Source organism: Hemitrygon akajei, chromosome 14 (genome assembly GCF_048418815.1).
Source record: "Hemitrygon akajei chromosome 14, sHemAka1.3, whole genome shotgun sequence".
In the NCBI taxonomy this organism is placed as follows: Eukaryota; Metazoa; Chordata; class Chondrichthyes; order Myliobatiformes; family Dasyatidae; genus Hemitrygon; species Hemitrygon akajei.
Genome location: NC_133137.1, coordinates 62605861 through 62626226, shown reverse-complemented (window position 1 = coordinate 62626226; position 20366 = coordinate 62605861). Strand labels below are relative to the sequence as shown.

General features: G+C 40.3%; 1 protein-coding gene across 1 annotated transcript in view; it reads right to left on the bottom strand.

Moving 5' to 3' along the window:
• vwf (von Willebrand factor) overlaps positions 1–20366 on the bottom strand; it is a 122608-nt gene that overhangs the window by 44900 nt on the left and 57342 nt on the right. The window contains exons 27-36 of the mRNA XM_073066229.1: positions 19866–19998; positions 17427–18784; positions 15673–15792; positions 10189–10332; positions 9912–10055; positions 8607–8768; positions 8426–8472; positions 7429–7606; positions 3965–4185; positions 1271–1463 (exon numbers count right to left, since the gene is read on the bottom strand). Coding sequence (XP_072922330.1) covers positions 1271–1463; positions 3965–4185; positions 7429–7606; positions 8426–8472; positions 8607–8768; positions 9912–10055; positions 10189–10332; positions 15673–15792; positions 17427–18784; positions 19866–19998 — 2700 coding nt within the window. The remainder of the gene's footprint in view (positions 1–1270; positions 1464–3964; positions 4186–7428; positions 7607–8425; positions 8473–8606; positions 8769–9911; positions 10056–10188; positions 10333–15672; positions 15793–17426; positions 18785–19865; positions 19999–20366) is intronic.

The window sequence follows — 20366 nt, the reverse complement described above, 5'->3', positions numbered from 1 at the left end:
TGCCTCTGTTGGGTAAGCCTGGCTGGACTGCTGTTGCCCAGTGGGGCGACTCTGACCCTTTCCTACCCCTTGCTTCTGATGGGTTGTGACCTGCATCCTGCTCAGGTGCCCTGTGACCTGCCCAGGCCCTTGTGTTCCTGCCTGGGAGGCTGGGCCCTGCCCAGGAGTTATGTGGCCTGCCCAGGGGGCTATCCTCCCAGCATTCCTTGTCCCATAGACCCATCCTCTAGCCTAGCCAAGATCCTGCCTTTCCATGAACTCCAGGATCCTGCCTTGCCTAAACTATCTCTGAACCCCAGGATCGCCTTTGCATCCCATGGTCTCCCCATCTTGTTCTATCCTTTAGTTGTTCCTATCCTACCCCTGGTACTTCAGTGCTTGCGTCCTGTACTTGGGTCCAGCCTCATGTCCCCTTGTGACATCTATAAATTTGCCAAAAACATAACTATTGATTTCAGTGGGTGTTAATGAGGCATACAAGAGTGAGATAGATCAGCTGGTTGAGTGGTGTCACCACAACAACAACCTTACACTTAACATTGGTCTGACCAAAAAATTGATTGTGAAAGGGGAAGTCTTTGTCAAAAGGTATCAGCAGTGGTAAGGGTGAGCAGCTGCAAATTCCTGAGAGTCAGCATCTCTGAAAACATATCCTGGGTCCAACATATTGAAGCAATTATGATGAAGGCACAACAATGACTGTATTTCATTTGGAATTTGAGGAGAGTTGATTTTGTCACCAAAGACACAAATTTCCACAGATATACTGTGGAGAGCATTCTTCCTGGTTGCATCACCATCTGGTATGGAGGGGGCACTGCTGAGTTTGGGGAAAAAACTGCAGAAAGTTGTAAATTCAGCCAACTCCATCATGGGCAGTAGCTGCCCCAGCATCAAGGATACCTTCAAAAGGTGATGCTTCAAAAAAAGTGACATCCATCATTAAGGATACCCATCACCCACAACATGCCCTCTTCCCATCGCTACCATCAAGGAGGAAGTACAGGATCCTGAAGACACACATTTGAAGTTTCATGAACAGCTTCTAACCCTCCACCACTGGATTTCTGAATGGACAATGAACTCATGAGCATTACCTTACTATGTTATTCCTCTCCTTTTACATTACTTTTTTGATAGTTTTTTTATTATGTATTGCAATGTACTGAAACAGCAAATCAAATTTCACAACATATGCCAGTGGTATTAACCCTGATTCTGATTCGAAATTGCAACAAAAGCTGTCTAACCCACAAATTATAGTACTCACCACAAAGTCCAGATACTCGAGCAAAGAACAGTGAAGGAGAAACCCAAAGCCCAAAAAGATTGCTCAGTGGACTGAAGATGAGAACTAATCCCAGATTAGGAATATTTGCTACAAAATTACTGGACCCATGGTCAGTAATATCCATATTTCCAATAGTTAATGGAGGATAGGCAGGTTTTCCATTGATTGTAACCTAGTGGAGAGGAATGGAGAATTAATTAAAATTCATGATACATCTAAGAGATACAATTTAAAAAGCCTTTCCATGTCAATCAAAGAGCATGATACTCAATTTGTAATTTTTAGCTTACGAATTGGAAAAAAAAAGAAAAAAAATATATCGATCCTGCCCATGAGTAGAGGTGTTCTAAAGGGGTTGGCGTTAGGATGGGTCCTTTTCAAGCTATACATCAATGATCTGGATGACGGAGTTGATAGCTCTGTGGCCAAGTTTGTGGATGATATGAAGATAGGTGGAGCCGCTGGTCATGTCGAGGAAGCAGGGAGTCTACAGAAAGATTTGGACAGATTAGGTGAGTGGGCAAAACATTGCCAGGTGGAACACGGTGTAGAGGAGTGTATGGTTGTAAACTTTGTTAGAAGGAATAAAGCTGTGGATAATTTCTAAATTAAGAACAAATTCAAAAATCAGTCATGCCCAAGGACTTGGGAGTCCTAGTGCAGGATTCCCTTAAGGTGAACTTGCAGGTTGTGTTGGTAGTACAGAAAGCAAATGCATTGTTAACATTCATTTCAAGAGGGCTAGTATATAAAAGCAAGGATAGAATGTCGAGGCTTTAAAAGGCATTGATTAGTCAGATCACACTTGGAATATGGTGAGTAGATTTGGGCTCTTTAACTCAGAATAGATGAGCTGACATTGGAGATGGTCCAGAGAAGGCTCACTATAATGATTCCAGGAATGAAAGGGTTAACTTATGGGCACCAATGGCTCCAGGCCTGTACTCACCGGTGTTTATAAGAATGAAGGAAGATCTCATTGAATCTACCGCATAGTGAAAGGCCTGGATAGAGTGGACATGAAGAGGGTGTTTCCTATAGTGGGGGAGTGTGGGAGCAGGCGACACATGTTCAGAATGCAGGGACGTCATCTTAGAGCTGAGATGAGGAGGAATGTCTTTAGCCCGAGCTTGGAGAGTCTGTGAAATTCACTGCCATGGACGGCTGTGGAGGCCAAATCATTGGGTATATTTAAAGCATAGATTGATAGGTTCTTGATTCGGAAGGGAGAAGGCAGGAGATTTGGGTTGAGGGAGATAATAAATCAGCCATGACTTATACTTATATAATAATATAAATCAGCCATGATAGAATAGCAGAGCAGATTGTTGGGCTGGGTAGACTAATTCTGCTCCTATTTCTTATGGTTTTATGGCCTAGTCCATCCACAAAATGTTCAGATGGAAGTCCAGGTGACTTAAGCAAAACGACATACCACAATAAAAATCTCATTGGTCTATCATGATGCACAGTGGCAGTGCTGGTAGAGCAGTGCCTGACACCTTCACTGACCCAGGTTCCATCCTGACCTCCAGTGTGTATGTGTTTCCTCTGGATACTCCAATCTCTTTCCACACCCCGCAGTTGCGTAAGCTGGTAGACTAATTGGACCATAGATAAATCGCTGCTAGTGTGAGTGCCAGTATTTTGAGGAGGAAGGAGAGATCATAGAGACTAGAAAACAGGACTAAAGTAGCATAGATGTAAATGACTGGTTGATGTGGATGTAGTGCACCACTAGGTCTGTTTCTATGCTGCATGTCTCTATTTCACATGATGTTTCTAAATATAACGTGGCTATAATTAGCAGAGATTTTACCTTAATCAAATGAGCACTTTCAAACTCTTACGTAGAACTCTGCTCAATATTTTAAAATCTAATTGTGGTTACTATTTCCAGCTGAGGTCCACGGAGGGCTAGTACCTTGTTGAGGAGGTTTGTCATGTCCATTCCTGGGCAGCTCACTCACCTTTGGGCCCTGCCAGACACATAACTCCAAGTAGCCTTTTGCGTGTGTGATAGCAGCCACATCCTGGTACACTGCTTTAACAGGTGGGATAAACCAGATGAGGGTAGCTAGCAGGCTTCATATCCTAACGAGATAAGGGCATTCCTGTCCTAGCAGACAAAGTTATCTCTGGTGGACTTGGTGGATGAGATTAACAGTGAGATCTGGTGGCCGGGAAGGCAGTTCTTCAACACCTCGCAAGAGCAAAGTGATTGGCAGGGCACAGAAGAAATTATGGCCATCCACTGCAACCAAGGAAGACCCCAGTTGTGATGATTGCTTCTACCACTGAACCGGGACTTCTGAGGTTGAGAAAGTGAGACTGCCACAGTGCAATGGCTTTACCACTTTAAAAGCTCTCCCACACAGGTTTCTTTGTGCCTGTCATTGTTGGATACGATAGGCAACAACCAATATTTCAAGGTCTGCCTGACCAGCAGCTGCAAGAAAGTTCTTCCCTCAGGAATGACTAACTCTTTGTGGACAACCTCCATTGAGGTCAACAGCACCATGCTTTGCTCAGGCAACAAATTCTGGAACATTTATACTGTTCCACATCACATTATTCAATCTGTAAAACGGTTGTATGTTTAAAAAATTTAACAGTGGCATCCTCATCTATTGAAAACAGAAATTCAATCAAAGTCAACATGTTCAGACTTACTGTCATATTTTCATGCAGCAAAGTTGAACTGCTGTACTGCCTGATTTCAATTGCCTTGATGCAATTTCCTCTGGAAACCACCTGGCATGGACCCTTATGCAGAATTATTTTTGTATCTTGGTCTTCAATTTGTAGCAATACATATGAGCACCTTCCAGTTAATGAGAACTCGAGCCCATCAAAACTAGTAATCTGCGTCTGTGCCGTCATTGTGCAAAGACCTGTTAATAGAATAAGAAAACAAAGTCAAATTTGCTTTGCATAATATTTTAATATTTTTAGCACTGTGAGAACAATTGTTTATGCTTCACTTTAAGATCCTCTTATCTCATTTTAACAACATATCCTTTTTATTTCCATTTGTGTGTTTATCCAGCTTCTCCAGAACAATTAATCTCATTGTAGTGGAAATTTCAACATTTGACAAGTAGTGATGAATGTATAAATTTGGTTTAGACTTCCCCTGAAATGGAACAATTTCTATGTCTGACATTTGAAATCCTTTCGTAATTTAAGATAATGAAATTATGATAAAGTTTATTGGTAGGCCGGCCGGTGGTGTAGTGGTATCAGCGTAGGACATTGAGGTCCTGTGTTCGAATCCAGCAGGGGCCCAACCTGGGCAGCAGCAGTATCTGCACAGAAGAAAGACCTGTATCTTGCCACAAAAACCCTAAACAACTATACTACTCATAGGGTTGCCATGAGTTAACAACGACTCAACAACATTCATTCAGAACAACAATCAAACTTATTGGAAAATTTAGCACTATGGCTAAATATCAATCCCAATATGTTAAGGCATGTGGCACCAGTTTAATTCAGAGTTAGAAGATTAGGTGTTCATGATCTGCAATAAATGAGTTACACAGAACACTCAGTTACACAGTAACACTCAGTGGCTATTTTATTAGGTAGTTAACCTGTACACTTGCTCATTAATGCAAATATCTAATCTGCCAATCATGAGGCAGCAACTCAGTGCATAAAAACATGCAGACATGGTTAAAAGGGTCAGTTGTTGTTCAGACCAACTATTAGAATGGGGAAGAAATATGATCTAAGTAACTTTGATCATGGAATGACTGTTGGTGCCAGATGGGCTGGATTGATTATCTCTGAAACTACTGATCTCCTGGGGTTTTCGTGCATGACAATCTCTAGACTTTACAGAGAATGGTGTGATAAACAAAACACTGGCTGGCAGGAAGGCAACAGTAACTCAAATAACCATGTATAATAACAGTGTTGTGCAGAAGAGCACCTCTGAATGCACAACGTGTTGAACATTTAAATGGACGGGCTACAATAGCAGAAGAACACAAAACATACACTCAGTAGCCGCTTTATTAGGTACCTCCCGTAGCCACTTAGTGCATATTTCTTGATCATGAGACCCAATTCTACATATATATTTTTAAGCCATATTTTTCTGAATCATGAATTATTTTTGACATGCAATCACTGTTTTATTTTGCTGCCTGGAAGAGGACTCATTTTGTGATAGTCAAACCCACCATGCCCATGACACACACATCAAATACCATTCCCTATCAGCAATTGGCCTGTAACCGACTATGCCATGGTGACTCAAGTGCTCATCCAGATGCCCCTTTAATCTAATCTCCACAAGATTTGTCAGGCATGACTCCCCACTTACAAAACCGTGCTGTCTTGAATCAGACCCTGTTACTTAAAATGTTGTCCCTCAGAATCCTCTCCAGAAAACTACCCACCACCAATATCTGGCTCACTGGCCTGTAGTTTCCTGGCTTCTCTGTGCAACTCTTTTTTTAAACAAATGTCCTATATTAGCCCCCCTCCAGTCCTCCAGAGTCTCACTGTGGCCAGAGGTGAAGTCAAAGTCTTTGAAAAGGCCTCTGCAATTTCTTCTCTAGCTTCCCACAAGGTCTGAGGATGCACCGTCAGGCCCTAGGGATTTATGCAACCCAATGAGCTTTAAAGCCTTCAGTACCTCCTCCCTGCTCATTTGTTTGTGGTCCAAGACAACATAAATATTTCCCTTATTTTCCTAGCTTCTATTGTTTTCTCCACAGTAAAAACTGAAGAGAAATGTTTATTAAAAACTTCACCCATTTCCTTTGGCTACAAACACAGACAGCTATACCTTTTAATCTTAATGTACATATAGAATCTCTTGGGAGTTTGCCTCACCTTGCCTGCCAGATCCTTCGCATAAGGTTCTTTTACCCTCCCAACCTCTCTCCTACACTCCTTTCACCATCAAGAGATTCACTAGTTCCCAGTTGCTTATTTGCAGTATATACATCCCTCTTTTGCTGAATCAGAGCCTCAATATCTCTCATCAGCCAGGTTTCCTGAAAGCAGCCAGCCTTGCCCTTCACTGCAGGCCCTGAACTATTATACTTGTAAAGGTGTTCCTCCAACCAGATGGCACGAACACTGAATTCTCTTTCCAATATATTTTTCTTCCCATTTCCCTTTTCTTCTATTCTGGCCTCTGGCCTCTTACTTCTTCTGCTCATCTTCCTATCACCACCCCATGACTCCCCACCCCTGGTGCCCCTCCTTTTTCCCTTTCTCCCATGGTCTACTCTCCTTTCCTATCCTCCAGCCCTTTACCTTTCCCACCCACCTGGCTTCACCTATCACCTTCTAGCTAGCCTCCTTCTCCTTCCCTACCTTTTTATTCTGGCATCTTCCCCCTTCCTTTCCAGTCCTGAAGTGAGGTTTCAGCCAGAAACATCAACTGTTTATTAATTTCCACAGATGCTGCCTGACCTGCTGAGCTCCTCCAGCATTTTAAGTGTTGCTCCAGGCATTTACAATATTCGGTTTTCCCTTGTAAGAAGAATTGACCTGCAAACCGTACCATAGTTGGCGTACATCCAGTTTTGTCTATAACATCACTTGGAATTCCTTTCTCACATTTAAGATGGCCTTTGGAGTGTTGTACTCGGGCTTCTTGTAGAGTATTAAAATTACCAGTCTTAAATACCACAGTTTATGGCCATGTGGTAAAGATGAAGATTTAGCCCTATATACCTCTAGGTCTGCCAGCTCAGAAATTGTTTTAATAATCATTTATAAATGGGAATCTAGGACCTCATGTTCAGAATTCATCGCAGATCTGCTGACTGTTGAATTTTCTGGGACATGTCCCAGAAAATAGAATTTACTAAATAAGGACTCAATTCCAAAAATCTGAATCTGAAGATCAGCATAAAGGAAAGAAATGGAAAATAAACAGTTGTAGATTAAACCAAAAGTAAATACCCTTCTTGATAATACTTGAAGAAAAGTCCACTACTATATAATTGTACAGAATGGTTTGTTTAGATATGGAGAGGGAGTGTGTCTTTACTGAAGGACACCATGATTCTGTGAGCACTGTTAGTCAATGAAACAAAACACTCTTTAACTGAGATCAGTGCTCTGCCTTTAGATAACATTGAATCACTGTTGTATTGTTTCATACTTACAGGGACATAGCCATCTACAGCCACACGTTTCCTCAATTTTGATGCTGGGCAGGTTGTTACTGCAGGTTGGTTTATGCAGATTCTCACAACTTACTTTATGATTTATAGAAACAACTTCTCCATTCATTTTGCATATAAAGGTGTGACATTTGTCAGGTAGCATCCACTTCTCCCCAGCCTGGAAACATTGCAATTGAATCAGAATTAATTTCAGTTATCACAAAAATTGAGATTTGCTTAAAACCTTATAACTGATTAATGAGAATGGCTTAAAACTGCTAAAATTTTAGAAAACAGGATCCATTAAATAACGTCTTTGTTGTAGATTCGGTGTGCATATTGTATTGTAAATCACTTGAACATTAACGTCTGATGTAAAACTATTGTTCAATGTACAAGATGAATTTTAATCGTGGAGTTGAGAATACTTCAAACTCCTGAAGATGAACTAGGGATCATAAGTTTAGGTAAACCAGTGGTGCAAGCTATTAGTTGAAAATGTGCTGAATGACTGTCAATAAGTGAGAAAAAGTCCTGCGAATTATTAGACTGCAAAAAGGATCTGATGCTTTCCCGGCATATATGACAAATAAACTCTTCTCGGGCTTCCAGCCGAGTACAAGCATCGATTTTAACCAGCGTTTCGATCCTGATGAAGATGGCAGAGCTTGTCATCAAAAGATCAGTTATAATTGATACCTGTAACCAGTTGGAAGCCCAAGAAGAGTTTATTCGCTTTTAGAGTGCAATCCAAAGAGCTGAAGTGAAAATCCCATACACTTCTTCTTGGTGGGGCTGTGATTTTCTTTGCTTCCTTTCGCTGGAAAATGGGGACAGAAGCCATGTAACATATATATGTGAAGTTGCTGCTGCACTTCTGTCCAAATTATTTTGACAAGGTGGGAGTAATTCTCTGAAAGCTCAATGCCTATAGTGCTCATACTGCAGAGAAAATGTGAGTTAGCTTGGAGATAGGGACCAGCTTTGAAACATCTACCTGTCGCCGATTTCCTTGGTCGTCTATGCATTCCTGAGGAGAAGTTGCTGTAAAAGAAAAAAAAACTGTAATAAAACCTGTGAGATTTGCTGCAATAAATCATAATTTAAATCATGCTTATTCTTTATTTTTCTGACCCTACATTTATACATGTGATTTCAAGATTCATTTTGAGACTCACCTGTGCAGACTTTTTCTATAAATTCATTACTAAGTTCCACCATCATGGGCAAAGTGTCCATATTCTGCAGCTGAATCACATTTTTAGGGTTGGGCCCAGCCAATGTTAAAAGTTGTTGCTTATCATATCTTTTCCCCATTCCTATTGGGATCACTGTAACACCTACAGTAGAGAAAGTTAGTTTAATATTGGATCTTTCAAGACTTTGGGATTTCTCAAATAAGCAAAAAGCAGAAGTGTCTAAGATAAAAATAATGGAAACAGCACAAATCATAATCTAGTTTATTGGCTTCTTACATTAAGTTTGTCACATCATTCTAACGATTATTTAATGAAAATTCCTTGTAATATTCCTTAATACTGTTACGTTATTTCTTTAAGGAAGTAATCAAATAAATGGCATTATTCCAGATTCTGACAGAATTTGTGTCTGATCAACTAACAGAGTCACAAAAAACAGAGTCTGGTGTATGAGAACAATTTTATGCTTGTCTTCTGATTATGCTAAAATATAAGCAGAGGTTTTATTCAACCAAATATTACTGACACTAATGCTGCAGAGAGTTTACAAGTGAATTTAACATAGAAGATGGTTGTGCAAATATTTATTTTCCTTCTCCAGAACCATCAGGTCTATGCCAGCTCCCAGTGAACCAATGCCATCAACCCCCTCTCCCACTTAATCCCTGCTTAGGCCACTATCTCAAAGATGCACAAAGAGCTTGTCAGCTAACAAAGTAATGCGGAAGTGTAGTAGCTGTTTAACTCCACCAAGGACAGTCCCAAGCATGGCTACAAAAGAAGGAGGGTTCTGTATGGGCCTGGCAACCCCATCCATTTAAAATCCAGTGCTATAGAAACAATAACAGAAGTTCCAAATACCTCACGGCCGGGAGAGGAATGATACACCAAAGACATGGGCTACACCTAGGAACAATTTAGAAGACTGGCCCAGGACAGAGGACACTGCTGAGCTGCTGTTGCTGGCCTAAGCCCAAGTAGGGTGATTGGTTTAAGTAAATAGTAACCGTTTAATATTGGAAATGTAGGATCAATTATGCATGAAACACATTCTACAAAGAAGCCACATAATGGTGGCTACATAAACTGTTTGAGTGAGATTTTTTTTGAGGAATAAATATTTGCAAGGACATTAGAACTTACTCTTCACAGTAGACTGCCAAAGGATCAATTACATCCACTTGAGGACAGCAAGGGCGTCAATTTAACTAAGAGGCAGCATTCCTCAGTGTTCCATGTCTGAAGATCATTTTAGTTTCAGTACAATATATTATAATGGCATACCTGTTATGATTGCTTCTTGTGATGCCAATTCAACATTGTCCACGGAGGTATCAGTAACTAACACCACAGCAATCTTTGGAACCCCAGCCCTTGCTCCATTTGCTTCAGTGATGCCATATTGAACAGCAAAGGAAAGTGCCCTTCCTACAGAAGATTATAAAGATATTATTGGGATGTGCTTTCTCATTTGCAAGCACTTATCTGAAGACATATTAAACACAAAAATAATATTTGTGACAAGTTCAAGCACAGATGACTTTAATACTGGAGATGCTACCTATTTTACTTGGCCCAGGGTCCCTTTGTCGGATATTGTTGATCAGATCCAAAAGATTATCCTTTTCCTGGTTTTTGTTGAAAATCATTTCCAGTGTGTTCACCCGTCCATACTGCAGGATGGAGATATGAGTCGCATTTGACCCTGCAACAGGAAAAAGGGAGATAAAATTGTAAAATAGATAGGTCAAACAAGCAAGATGTTAAAAACACAGGATTAGCAGTTTAATATGTGGCTAAAGAGTTGGTGTAGGAGGAAGGGCATAAGATTTTTGGATCATTGGGCTCTCTTCCAGGGAAGGTGGGAACTGTACAGAAGGGATGGCTTGCAGTTGAACTGGAGGGGGTCTACTCTCCTACCAGGAAGGTTTGCTTACTGCATGGTGGGACTTAAACTAGAGTTGCTGAGGGATGGGAACCAAAGGGCCAGAACAGTTAATGGAGAGATTGTCGGGGCAAATGTTGGTAAGATCTCAAAGTTAGAAATCATGGTACAGCCAGTGTCCTGAGCTGCCTATATTTAAATGCAAGAAGTATCACAGGGAAGGGGAATAATAGTGCTGAAGATAAGATGGCTGGTTTGTAAACAGAGGCAATGTGTAGAAAGGAGAGGCTGTTAAAAGGACAAAATTGCTGTCAACAGGATGAGTTGCAACATAAAAAGTGGATGAAATCGAAAAGGGTGAATACAGGACTGAAGGTGTTGTATCTGAACGCGCGGAGTGTACGGAATGAGGTAGATGAACTAGCAGCGAAGTTGCAGATTAATAGGTATGATGTTCTAGGCATCAGTGAATCATGGCTGAAAGATTATATAACATCCAAGGATACACGTTGTATTGAAAGGACAGGCAAGAAGGCAGAAGAGACAGCACTGTTCTGTTGGTAAAAAAAAATTAAATCAAGTCATTAGAAAGAGGTGACATGGGGTCAGAAGGTGTTGAATCATTGTGGATAGAACTGAGGAACTGCAAAGGTAAAAAGACCCTGATGGGAGCTGTATACAGACACCCCCCCCCCCAAACTGTAGTAAGGATGTGGTCTACAAATTACAAAGGGACATAGAAAATGGACGCCAAAAGGGTAATGTTACAATAGTCATGGCAGACTTCAATATGCAGGTAGATTGGGAAAATCAAGCTGGTGCTGGATTACAGGAAGAGGAATTTCTAGACTGTGTACAAGATAGCTTTTTTGAACAGCTTGTAGTTGAGCCTACAAGAGGATCAGCTATACTGGATTAGGTGTTGTTCAATGAACCGGAATTGATTAAGGACCTTAAGGTAAAAAAAAACATAATACGGTCAAATTCACCCTGAGATTGGAGTAGGAGAAACAAAAGTCATAGATATCAATATTACAGTGGAGTAAAGGGAATTACAGAGCCATGAAAGAGGAGTTGTCCAGAATTGAGTGGAAAAGAACACTGGCGGGGATGATGGCAGGACAGCAATGGCTGGAATTTCTGGAAGCAATTAGGAAAGTACAGGATATATACATCCCAAAGAGGAAGAAGTATTCTAAAGGCAAGATGACACAACCATGGCTACCAAGAGAAATCAAGGCCAACAAAAAAGACAAAAAGAGTGCATATAATACAGTAAAAATTAATGGGAAGTTAGAGGATTTTTGGAAGCTTTTGAAAACTAACAGAAGGCAATTACAAAGTCATTAAAAAAGATAAAGATGGAATACGAAAGTGATCTAGCCAATGATATTAAAGAGGATACCAAAAGTTTTTTCAGATACCTGAAGTATGAAAGAGAGGTGAGAGTGAATATCGGACTAATGGAAAAAGATGGTGGAGAGTTAGTAATGGGGGACAACAAGAAAGTGGATGAACTGAATAAGTAGTTTGCATTAGTCTTTTCTGCGGTGGATATTAGCAATATGATGGAACTTCCAGGTGTTAGGGGTCATGAAGTGTGTAAATTTACCACAACTAGAGAGAATGTTCTTGGGAAACTAAAAGGTCTGAAGGTAGATAAGTCATCTGAACCAGATGGTGTACACCCCAGAGTTCTGAAAGAGGTAGCTGAAGAGATCATGGAGGCATTAGTAATGATCTTTCAAGAATCACTGGATTCTGGAATGGTTCTGGAAGACTGGAAAATTGCAAATGTCACCAAGAAGGGAGAGAAGCAGAAGAAAGTAAACTATATGCCAGTTAGTCTGACCTCAGTGGTTGGGATGATGTTGGAGTCGATTATTAAGGATGAGATCTCAGGGTACTTGGAGGCACATATTAAAAAGGCTGTAGTCAGTGGTTTCTTCAAGGGAACATCTTGCCTGACAAATCAGTTGGAACTCTTTGAAGAAGTAGTAAGCAGAATAAACAAATGAGAATGAGTTGATGTCGTGTACTTGGATTTTCAGGATTTCTTTGATAAGGTGCGACACATGAGGCTGCCTAATAAGGTAAGAGGCCATGTATTACACGAAAGATTCTAGCAGTAGCTGCTTGGCAAAAGGCAAAGAGTGGGAATAAAGTGAGCATTTTCTGACTGGCTGCTGGGAACTAGTGGTGTTCCACAGGGTACTGTGTTGGGACCGCTTCATTTTACATTACATGTTAACGAGTTGGATGATGGAATTGATGGGTTTGTTGCAAAGTTTGCAGTCAATATTAAGACAGGTGGCAGGGCAGTTAGTTTTGAGGAAGTAAATAAACTACAGAAGGAATTAGACAGATTAGAAGACTGGGCAAAGAAATGACAGATGGAATATAGTGTTGGGCAGTGTATGGTCATGCCTTTTGCTAGAAAAAGTAAAAGAATGGATTATTTCCTAAATGGAGAGAAAATTGAAAGTCTGAGGGACTTGGCAGTTCTTGTGCAGGATCACCTAAAGTTTAATTTACAGGTTGAGTCTGTGATTAGGAAGGCAAATGCAATGTTAGCATTTATTTCAAGAGGAATAGAATATAACAGCAAGGATATAATGTTGAAACTTTATAAAGCACTGGTGAGGCCTCACATGGAGTATTGTGAGCAGGTTTGGGCCCCTTATCTTGGAGATGTTTCAAAGGAGGTTTGTCAAAAATGAATCCAGGATTGAATGGCTTGTCATGTGAAAAGCATTTGATGGTCTGGGCCAGTATTCACTAGAATTCATAAGAATGAGGGGTGACCTCACTGAAACCTATCAAATACTGGAAGGCCTTGATGGAGTGGATGTGGAGAGGATGTTTCCTATGGTGGGAGAGTCTAAGACCAGAGGACACAGCCTCAGAATAGAGGGGCGTCCTTCTAGAATGGAGATGAGGAAGAATTTCTTTAGAAAAGAGTGGTGAATCTGTGGAATTCTTTGACATAGACCACTATGAAGGCCAAGTGTTTATGTGTACTTAAGGCAGAGGTTGATAGATCCTTGATTGGTCAGGGCATGAAATGATACAAGGAGAAGGCAGGAGATTGGAGCTGAGAGGAAAATTGGATCAGCCATGATGAAATGGTGGATCAAACTCGATGGGCCAAATGGCCTAATTCTGCTCCTATATCTTATGGTTTTCATGCAGGACACCAATGAAGGCAGTACGTTATCTGCACCAGATGTCTACGCTAATTTTGTTCATTTTTCAGTCAATCAGAAGACCTTGGCAGCATACACTGGATAAATTCTTCCATCAATAAATATTAGGAAATAACACAATTTTATAGTACTGTAGTATTATTTGGTAGTGTTCTAATTTGCTCTGTATTTTCTTTAAATGCATAATTTGTTTCTCGGTTAAATGGTAATTTTTCTTTTTTATACCTTTTTAATTATATCCATGAACCTTTGGCTAATTGTGGGAGCTACTTAATTGGGTCAAAATATACTGGCCCCAACTGCCCTAATTAACCAGAATCCCAATATACATATAAATTACTGAGACTGAGGGTTGCAGAGCTCTTGAAAGTGAGTCTGTAGTTTGTGGTATCAGAGTTGAGGTGAATGAAATTATCAACATCACCCGATGGCCATCGGGTAATAACTGTTCCTGAACCTGGATGTGTCGGACCTAAAGCTGCGTACAAAGCATCACCGTGTATCTTAATGGCACACTGAATAGCAGCAAGCTGACATGTAGAGAGGTAGGATGGAAGGATAAACTCACAGAAAGTGATTGCTTGTTACATGGAAAGGTCGACAATAGGGGTGGGCTAATCAGCTCTTTGAGCAGTCACTGGCACTTAGAGCAATTATGGCCAATCACCTGTCTCATCTCCTTATTCCCATTCTCTCCCCATGCCCTTTCATACTTGTTGCATTAAAGAATTTACCTGCATCCTTTTTTTTTCAAGTATTTAGTAGTGTGGCCTCAACTGCCTTCTGTAGTAGCAAATACTTCAGCCTTAGCACCCTCTGAGAGAAGTTAGTTCCTCCATCTCTCAGTCCTAACTGTCTTGCACTGTAACCTGAGGCTGTGGCTGCTCTTTCTTGCCCACCCAGCTTGGAAAAACATCAATGAATCATGCAGTTTATCTAGCCCAGTCAGAATTTAATCAAATTCTTTGAGAATCCCCCTGCATTCTTGCAAATTCTAGTGAATACAAACCTAATTGGCTTAATCACCCTTTATACAGCAGACATGCCAGACCGGGAATCAGTCTGGCGAACCTCGGATGCAATCCTTCTACGATAAAAATATCCCTCCTCAGGCTAAGGAAATCAAATTTTCATGCAGTCCTCCAAGTATGGTCTCAGCAAGATCCAATATTCTTGTTCCTCTACACAAATTCTCTTGAGAGGAACAACAGCAAAGCATTTGGCTTCTTGTTTTTTTTACATAATAACACAGAAGAATGCTGTCCAGTACAAACTGACAGCAGACAGAAACAATTGCTTGCAGTTCTTTAACATTTTCTTTCAGTGACTGGTATGCAAAAACACCCAAATCTCCTTGTTCATTGAAACCTTCAGTCCAGCTCAGCTTAATAAATACATCACTTTTCTGTTCCTCACTGAGGAGAATGCTGCGTGTTAGTAGTACTTTTGATTATAAGTAAAGAGGGTTGCAGTGTTTAAGAGTAACACACACAAAATGCTGGAGGAACTCAGCAGGTCAGGCATAGAGAGAATTAGACTGTTGATATTTCAGACCATGCCCCTTTGTCACAATCCTGATGCAGGGTTTCAGCAAGAAACGTTGGCTGTCTATTCCTGACCTGCTGAATTTCTCCAGCATTCTGGGTGTGTTACCCTGGATTTCCAGCATCTGCAGAATCTCATGTTAATGTTCAAGAGTACAGCTTTCATATCAATGAGATACTAATCCAATTTTATTGGTTAGACAAGAGAGGAAGGATACTTGGAGCCTTCAAAATGCTCTAAGTTTTAGGACACTGGAACTTGAAGAACAAAATCTAATGTCATGTTTGATTAAAGAAAAACGTCCTTAAGATACTTCCATTGCCTGTTTCACTGCTCATTAATTTTACTGTTTTACTGCTTCGATTTGTAGTTTGTTCTGATGCGCAATACTGTTATTCCTTTCACTGACCTCTTTTCACCTTCTTGACCAAAGACCTCAGAAAGCTTTTCATTTCTTCGAACTGCGTTTTTCTGATGTTTTCACTGCCATCAAGAAGGATGATAATATCCATTGGCTCAGCACATAAATCTATGGAAAAATAATAGAATTATACTTCCAAATATTCTACAACCAGCTAATCTTGGATCAGGCACTTCTGATAAAACAACATTCATCTTTCACACCGATGCGTTTTAAAGATGTACCATACACTTAACAAGATTTAAAGCATGTATAATCAATATTAAATTTACATATAAAAATGTCTGAGCCAGTTTAGATCTACATGGTGTGGGAATAGGAGGAGGCTCTATTTTATATGACATTTGAAGGTATTGGACAATTTTGACAACAGTAAATATTTACATTAACAATGGCAGAAAATTGAGATTCAAGATTTCTCTTTAGGTTATTTTTAATCATTTCCTCCATGGTTTCAATGACTTGGTGGTTTGATGTTTTGTATTTTGCTTTATTCACTCATATTTTTTGCTATTTGTGCGACCTGTTCTTGCTGTTGCACTTTGGATTCTGAATGCTTTTTTTGAGGGGTCCCATGGTGTCTCTTTGTTTCATGGCTGTCTGTGGGAAGATGAATCTCAGGGTTGTGCACTGCATACATACCTTGATAACAAATGTACTTTGAATCTTTGAACCTAAGATGTGTGGACAAAACTCCATAGCTGCTCTACCCAATGAAATTACAATCTCTGTTATTAAACAGGAAGGTAACATCAATAAAACACAAATTTCTCCCACGTGTATTAACCAATTGCTAATATTAATTCATAGAGGACTGCTGGGCCAAATTAGTTATTATTGCTCCATAGCACACTGCAATAATGCTCCAATACTAGACCAGGACAAAAGACCTTTCAGTTCCCCCAATTAAACATTTTCATTTTATTGGATGTTTTAACTTTGAAATGAAAAATAATTGGTCATAATTATTACACTGTCCCAGGAACCCTAAGTTTATTAAAGACCATAAAATGCACACCGGTGTCTCATAACATGCAACATATGCTCCACTTGTGAAAGTCTGAAAACCTGCAATCTCAAGGCTGATTTACTGTATACATGTTGAGTGCAGATACAAATATTTCTAGATCAAGGGAGGCTTTATATTTTATATTTTACTTTAAAAATATTTTATATTTTCACTCCCGCCTTTCATTTTCTGCTACCATGCAGGAACCACATTTTATTTCCACTGCAGTTTTGAGTCTGTCCATGACTGATTATCACATCCCTCTGTCAGGACTTTTTCAGACCGACATTCTCTACCTTTACACTTGTTTAGAGGCTGTTTTCTTTGGCAATGGCTGGTTGTGGTGAAAATCCATCAGCCTAAAACTATCCACTGAAATTTTCCCCAGTAAACAAGCGAATTGCAGTCGAAGTGAATGAGCATTAAAAAAAAGTCCAAAACACAGTCTATAGTGTTTTGAACCTGCCCAGCTCCAGGATAAACAGGTGTGAATGGAGGAGTGGATTTCCAATCTTATCAGAGGAAACAAATTATTTTCCTGCACCTATCAAGCAGTCATTTGATCAGTGAATAATTATATGGGTCATTTATTCATTACATAGTTTACTCACCACTGCAAGTATTAGTAAGTTGATGCATTTCTGGTATAGTATTTGCAGATAGGGTTAGATAAAACACCTTTAGTGGAATATAAACTAGTAAATGGCAAAATGCCGTTATTAACAGATCTCACCTGACGATGGCAGTATTGCACCTTCTGTAATAGCGATGGTGGTGGCTAGGGTAGTACTTTCTGACTGACAACACTCTTTATAAACAGTGCTAGCTATTTCAAGAATATTGTCGTAGGTAGCCTTCACAATGGGAGGTGGGAATACATTCACATCAATGTCAGGACCAACAACGATTGGGAGCAATTCCACACCATGTTCTTTGACTGTGTTGAAAGGATTTGTAATACTGTCTGTTGGAGGGTTGCTGGTTATCATAAACACCAGGTCGGGCGCCTCTTCCCTTGCACCGTTATGAGTGGTTAACGTCGACTCGATGAGGTGTTGTAGGGCTCTGCCTGTGTTGGTCTGCTCTCCTCCATGGAAATGCATTTGCTTTATTCTTTCAATCACTTCCCAGTTACTCTGAATTTTTGTAAAATGAAGCTCTTCGCTCACAGTATCTGCGTACTGGATGACAAATACATTTGTGGTGTCTTCTGACACTTTGAACTGTTCAATCATTTTAATAACAAATTCTTTGGTCCTGTTGAAGTTATCTTCTCCCACCTTATCCGAAGCTTCCAGGAGGAAGACAACATCACGCATTTTTTGTTCACCAGAGTCTGGGGTGGTGACCACTGCATGGGTAACTGATGGTGATGTGGTTGATGCTGTTGTTGGAGCTACGGTTACCACAGGAGCAGGGGTTGATGGCCTGGCTCCACGACTGCACATATAATCTAAGATATCTGTCCTGAATTCTTTAAGCTCAGCAACACTTTTCAGAATAAACGATTTCCCTCCAGGAGACTTGGCAGTGATCAAGTCTATTTCCTTCAGGTTTATATTTGGTCCAATCCCCACTGTGATCACAGAGACTTTTCTCTTGGAAATTAATTGTGAAGCTCCTTTAACCACAGTAGATGAGGGGCTTGCTGTCACAAGTATGGCTACCCTGGGCACTTTCTTCCTCGAATCCTTTCCAAACACAAGAACTGACGTATACTTCAAGGCTTCAGCCAGGTTTGATTTGGAACCACCGATGTATCTCATGGTCCTCACCAATGTTTTCAGTTCTCTTACACTCTTCTTCTCCCACAGGTCAAATTGTTTGCTGATGCTGGAGTGGAATTGTAACATGGCGACTCGTATGTTGGACTGACCAATCTGCATCTGCTCCATCATGGACAGCACAAACTTCTTGACATCGGCAAACTCTTTCTTTGAGAATGATTTACTGCCATCAATCAAGAATGCCAGCTCCATAACCCTGTGGCAGCCATCGACTATTTCAATAGCTTCCTCTGTCGGGGTTGGAATTGGCTCTGGTGTTGGCTCAGCACAATGGGTACAGTACAAGGATACTCCAGTACACAGGCTGATGAAGCACACATGAAAAGGAAAGAGCGTAAATTATACATTACATCACCACCACTTACACTGTTACAAATAGACATTCAATGAACAGAGCCCTTTGCACAGCATGAGGTGTGTTTACTAGTTCTTTCTGGTATCAGTGATCCTTCTGATCATATCTGATATCCCATTAAGAGCACAGTATTAAAACCCTGCAATAACCTTTGATGGGCTTGGCCTGGCAGGTTTGCTGCAGTATTGGCTGTCCTCCAATCAATACTTGAAAATACGTTTTTTTAAGATGATACAGAGTATGACAAAAAGCTTTCCAGTAAGCACGCTAATGTTAAAGAGAGTACTAGGCATGTGGCCCTGATGAGTTTAAAGAGAGCACAGGAACTGTGCTTAAAGTGAGTGCATGTACAAGAGCACCAGTGGATTATGTGGGAAGCATTACCTCATGAGTAACATGCTGAAACACTGGGGGTCCAAAATCATTGGAAAGAGGATTAATCAAAGTTTTACAGTGGTACTGAGTAAATCTAACAAAGAAAAAGATTCTGGCATTACTCAGAAAAGTGCGTCCATTTACAGTTGTTCAAAATCTGCAGCTACTGGGCTCATTCAACTGTTCATGACTTGATGACCTGGCGTTGGTTTGACCAGTGATCGGGAGGGATGGAGAATGTGGTGTACCTGTGCCTTTTTAAAAAATCTCAGGAACTCTCATCTTAATCAGAGATACACATATTATCCAATTACACTTATTAGTGCAGCAGCATATACAAAAAGCCACACACACAGAATAATAAAAATTCTAAACTGCTGATTGATACTCAATGCACTTAGTCTCATAAAATCAATTTTAGCAATAACTTTCCAGAAGTAGTAAATGAAGAAAAGGGTGCTAGAAAATGATTAAGTATGTTCCCTTGCCAAGACACTATATGGCTACAAAAGTAAATACTGGCCTCTCCCAGAGTCAAGAGTCTTAAAGATATGTTAAATGGAGTTACTCGTAATCTTAAATTAGTAATCCCAATCAGCAGACTGAAGTAAGCATCTGGAAGTGTTTGCAACTTAGTCAAAGGGAGTGAGCATACCAGTTCTGACAACGTTCTGTTCCATTGTTGAGAACGACTGTCTTTCCATCTGGAATGCGTAGTCCATCCATGACACAAACTGGACACAATCCAGGATCAATACATTTCTGTGAATTTTCATCCAGTATGGTTCCTATACATGATAGCAAAACAAAAAGATGTATTACTTTACTGCCAATGGCTTGTCAAACCATTCTGTTTATGGTAATATGAGAGTGAAAATCTGCAAAAGTTTGTATTAGTTCTACCATCAGGCTTTTTCTTTATTTTCATTTTACTGCTGAGTATGTGAAAATGCTTTTGTTAATTCTCAGTCCTGGAGATATCAAACTCCTCAATCTTTCAGGTCTGATGAACAAGCAATAATTGGAGCTTCCCTCCCCACATGTGCAAAATGGCCCTCTCAGTACCTGACTTCCGGTTTAAGAAGGTGTTACCAAAGATGAGTGACAGCTCACTGGTAAATCATAAGGCAAGAGATTCGACTAAAAGCATGACTTG